Source organism: Acanthisitta chloris, unplaced genomic scaffold, assembly GCF_000695815.1.
Source record: "Acanthisitta chloris isolate BGI_N310 unplaced genomic scaffold, ASM69581v1 scaffold14630, whole genome shotgun sequence".
NCBI lineage: Eukaryota > Metazoa > Chordata > Aves > Passeriformes > Acanthisittidae > Acanthisitta > Acanthisitta chloris.
Window position 1 is genome coordinate 203 of NW_008652367.1, and position 4,785 is coordinate 4,987.

At 47.3% G+C, this 4,785-nt stretch overlaps 1 protein-coding gene across 1 annotated transcript in view; it reads left to right on the forward strand.

Moving 5' to 3' along the window:
- Nucleotides 1-268: 268 nt before the first annotated feature.
- LOC103804514 (tetraspanin-15-like) overlaps nt 269-4,785 on the forward strand; it is a gene marked incomplete at its 5' end in the record, with an annotated part of 9,983 nt that continues 5,466 nt past the window's right edge. Inside the window, 3 exons of the mRNA XM_009077130.1 lie at nt 269-364; nt 1,604-1,717; nt 4,388-4,441. Coding sequence (XP_009075378.1) covers nt 269-364; nt 1,604-1,717; nt 4,388-4,441 — 264 coding nt within the window. The remainder of the gene's footprint in view (nt 365-1,603; nt 1,718-4,387; nt 4,442-4,785) is intronic.

Consider the following 4,785-nt stretch of genomic DNA (forward strand, 5'->3'; position numbering starts at 1 on the left):
ATCCATGGGAGGGGAGAGCTTGAAGGAGCTCCTGAAGAAGTCACCTTAAATAAACTGAGCAGAAAAAATCAGGTGGGTGAAGGTGTGTGTCTGCTGGATGTGCAGGGAATGCAGAGGTGTTCTGGGAGCTCAAAACTGATGGATTTCACCCCAAGAAATAGGTTTATGCCAGGGTTACATTCTTACTCCAGAAACAGCAATGGAAAACTTTGTGCTTTGCAGTATTTTCCCATGCATGAACCTTATTTTTGGGCTTTTCTATCCCCAGATGAATGAAGTTTTCCATTCTAACATCCAAGAGGGCATCAGGCACTACTATGATGACCTTGACTTCAAGAACATCTTGGACTTTGTGCAACAAAAGGTTTGGTTTGGTTTGGGATGGCACTGGGGAGCTCTGGGAGTGAAGTTTTGCAAGGAGTAGATCACTCCCTGCACCACTGAAGCAGAAACAGTAGTTTTTCCCATATTTTTGGGGTATTGTCCCAGCCCATCAGCACGAGGGGAGCAGATATTCACAGGGTTAAACCTCTCCCAAAACTGCTCCTTGAAGCATGAGATGCTTAAAAAAACCAGGGGAAAACCTGTTTTATTTTTTTTTTGTCTCACCAAGCACACACCTTTCTCCTGCCCACCTCAGGCTTTTCTTTCTGGGGAAAAAAACCCATCAAGAATCAACCTATTTACTACCAGAAGGGATGACTTGGTTTAGAAGAAACCTACTTTTATTCTCTGGAGAACAGAAAATGACTCTCATTAAACTTTTTTTTTTCTTTTTTTTTTCCCTTTCATTGTGTGAACAGAAGGAGGAAAAAAAAGAGGCTGCTTTTTGGTTTTTTTCCCTCCCCTTTGTAGTTGTAGCATTTGATCTCTAATTTAACTTGACGGGAAGAGAAATCTCTGTTAGACTTGGGAGCCTAATTAGCATTTTGTCGAATGGCACCAACTTAGCTGAGCTGTCTTGAAGAGCTGAGAAATACATCCATTCAGGGTGCTGGAAGAGGCTTCTCTCCTGGGAATAGGATGGATTAGTCACCTGTAATTAAATCAGTGAAGCATGAATGAGCCTGATCCTCCCTGGGCTCCTGGAAGCAAAGATGTCTCTGACACATGTGTGTGCACCTGCAGCTGCTGCACAGCTCTGGATTGGGGCTAACCAGGGCTAAACACCCACGTGTCTTTCTTAGCATGGTGTCTTCAACCTCCTCTTAGGGTCCTGGAAGAGAAAATGATTGGGGCTCTCAGTGCTGGTGGTGAATTTGCAAGACAAGGTTGGAGGGAGATGTGTTGGGGGGATGGAGATAGAATCATAGAGTGGTTTGGGTTGGAAGGACCTTAATGTCCATCTAGTTCTACCCCTGCTAGGCAGGGACACTTTCCTCCAGCCCAGGTTGCTCTAAGCCCTGTCCAACTTGGCCTGGAACACTCCTAGGGATGGAGCAGCCACAGCTTCTCTGGGCAACCACCTCACAGGGAAGAATTCCCTCCCAATATCCCATCAAACCCTCCTCTCTTGCCACTTGAAGCCATTCCCCCTTGTCCTGGCACTTGGAAATGTTGGTTCAGCTGCACTTCTCACCCTCTCCTCCTCTCCTCCTTGCAGTTTTCTTGCTGTGGTGGTGATGAGTACCGAGACTGGGAGGTGAACCAGTACCACTCCTGCAATGGCACTGGCCCATTGGCCTGTGGGGTGCCCTACACCTGCTGTATCAGGAAGGTAAGGCAGCTGAGACATGAGAAGTGCCTTGATTCAGCCAATTTTTCAGCAGAACACCTTCTTCCAACTGCTTATTGCTGCATAATCCTGTGTCCTGGGGTTCCTTGGTCGCTGCAGTGTCAGTGTGCAAAGGGGTTGGAGGCAGCAGCAGCAGGAGGTGATAAACAGACTGAAACATATCCATGGGCTACACTGTGTTTTACTCTGCTGGATTAATGTAGAGCAAAGTCTTGGGCTGTTTGTACTTGTGGCATGCCAAGGAGTTGTTAGAGGTTTTTCTATTGTGTGATATAAAATGGTTTGGAGGATTGTTTTGGCAAAAAATAGCAGTGTCATAGAAGGAGGAGAAGGATCCAGGGAGAGCTTAGGGCATCTTTCAGGGCCTAAAGGGGCTCCAAGAGAGCTGGAGTGGGATTTTGGACAAGGGATGGAGGGACAGGACACAGGGAATGGCTTCCCACTGCCAGAGGGAAGGGTTGGATGGGGTATTGGGAAGGAATTTCTCCCTGTGAGGGTGCTGAGACACTGGTTGGAATTCCCAGAGAAGCTGTGGCTGCTCCATCCCTGGGAATGTTCCAGGCCAGGTTGGATGAGGCTTGGAGCAACCTGGGCTAGTGGAAGGTGTCCCTGGGGGTGGAATTGGTCTTCCTGATCCCTTCCAGCCCAAACCATTCCATGATTCTATAACTTGGCTGCATCCCAACATGGATCCAGGTGAACTCTTGTCCTCTGCTGTCCTGTCCAGCATGTTTCTCACTGGCTGCTGTCAGGCTTAGTGGTATGTGGGGATTGAATTTGCTCCTCAGGAGGAGATTTGTGAGGATGTAATGAGGCTAGGAAGATGTTTTGGACCAAGTGCAATGGGATGAGAGAAGCCTCATGAGCCTCTGCCCTCGTTTCCAACACGCTGCACGTTGGCTTGAGTGGAGATGAGCTCCAGAGGGAATGGATTTGCAGAGCCATTAAGTTCTCCTGTGCTGATTTACAGAGCTGAAAATCAAGTCACCCCCCACCAAGCAAGTGCTTTTCTGCTGAGCCTGAGCACAGTGCTCAGCCCGTCGTGGTTCACGCAGCCGTCGGCCTTGGTGCAATCAATCCAACACATGCTGTGGCTGAAACTCCAGGAGCTGGGCCAAGACAGGGGCAAAAAGTGCAAATATCCCTGGTTGCTGTGGGCAGCAACACTCTAAACATCCCAAAAAAGGGTTTGCTGAGCATAATCCTGGTAGCAAAACCTCCTTGGGAGCATCAGGAGTATCAGCGTTGGCTCGGAACCTTGGCCATGCCCCAGGACTTGCTAATGGCACAAGGAGAATTTATCATCCATCTTGTATTGTTGTTAGGTTTTTTTATTTTTAATGGGAAAAGAAGGAAATCTGAGGTGGTTTAATTAGCAGTGGAAGTCTGACATGCAAATCAGATGCAAAACTAATTGTCATTTCTAATCAGGGCGTTGATTAAAAATCCTAAAGCTCCTGGAGGTGGAATTAGAAATTCATGTGTTGTCCTTTTGTGTTACAAGTCAGGATGTGTTAGAGAGATCCAAGTGAATCTTTCAGTGCTTTTACACTCCTCACGATTTTGGGTGACAGTTTGGCAAAGGAAAAACCTCAGCACAGCAGGGAGAGAGGAAAATCACAGATGATTGATACACTAGGGTAAGAAATAAGGCAAGTTTTGAGCTTCCAGGCCAGATTGGATGGGGCTTGGAGCAACCTGGGCTAGGGGAAGGTGTCCCTGCCCATGGCAGAGGGAACAGGATTTCCAAACCATTCCATGATTCTGTGATTCAATGAGCTGCTCTGGAAGATGCTCCAGTGGAGAAGAACAAACAGCCTCTAGGAGGGAAAAAAATCACTGTAGAATGTGTTTTATCAGGAATTAAAGCCCAGGAATGTGGCTCTGACAGCTGCAGTGGTTTTATGGGAAGTGAGACCTCACCAAACACATGTAAATCTCTGTGAGAAATGAAACTGTTCCTGTGGAGAACAGAAATCAGGCAGATAGATGCAGCTTAGTTCTTCAGAGATTTGGTTCTTGGCACTTCAGGGCACCTCTAGAGGTCCTAAAAAGCAATATTTGACTGGGATTTCTCTCATTCAGCTGCAGCTCTTGACACACTTTAGTTGGCCAACAAATCTCTAAGCCTTAGGGATGTCTAAAATCCTTGTTGCTCCTCAAAATGCGTGGAAGATTTTGAGGAAATTCCCTCTTGATTTCTGGCCAGCCCAATGCCTTTATTCCCTGTGAAATTCCCTTTGTTATGAAGGAGAGACACAGCTGAAGGTGTTAGAAAAGGTGGATGGAGTTAAACAAGGAGAAGATCGAGGTTTGAAAGAGCTTTGCTGGAGACTGTGTGACCTGGGAAAGCATTTTGGGGGCCTGAGCAGCCTCCAAACCAGCAGAAAACAGAGGGGAAAGTGGTTTAAAAAGCATAATTGTCAAGCTAAATGACTTTCTACCAACATTTGCAGCTTCTGCATCACCTCTGGGCCAAAATGGGACCTGTGGTAGCAAAGTAAGGTGTGAGGAGACACCTTGCCTTGGGCTATGCTGAATGGTCCCAGCAGCTGGGCAGGCTCTTTTAGGTCATATTTTCTGTTTTTATTTCTTGTGTTTCCCCTTTGTCTTATGCTGAGAGAAGTTTTTTCACCAATTCTCTGTTCACAGGTCCCTGGAGAAGTCATTAACACCTTGTGTGGGTACAGGACGCTGGAGAAAGAGGTAACATTGCTTTTTCCACTCATACACAGGAAATTTCCTCCTCCTTCTTCCCTGAAAAGCAAACAGTTGGCTGCAGGAATTTTGCACACCAGCCTGGCTGTTGCTGCAGCTGTGTGTGAATTCCCTGTCTTGCTTTTCCCTGGTGCTGCTCTCAGAGCATGGAGAGGCTCGTGGCAGGTTTGGGTCCTCCCTGGAGGCTTTGCTGGGTCCTTTCTGGATCAGCCTCAGGAAATGCTGGTCCTGAACTGTGTATTTCAAGGCTTGGTGGTAGGAGAGAAGCTGATTTGATGCCTGTGGGGCTGTACCCAGGGTGTGGAGCTCCCAGGGATGGTTCTTTGGCAAGA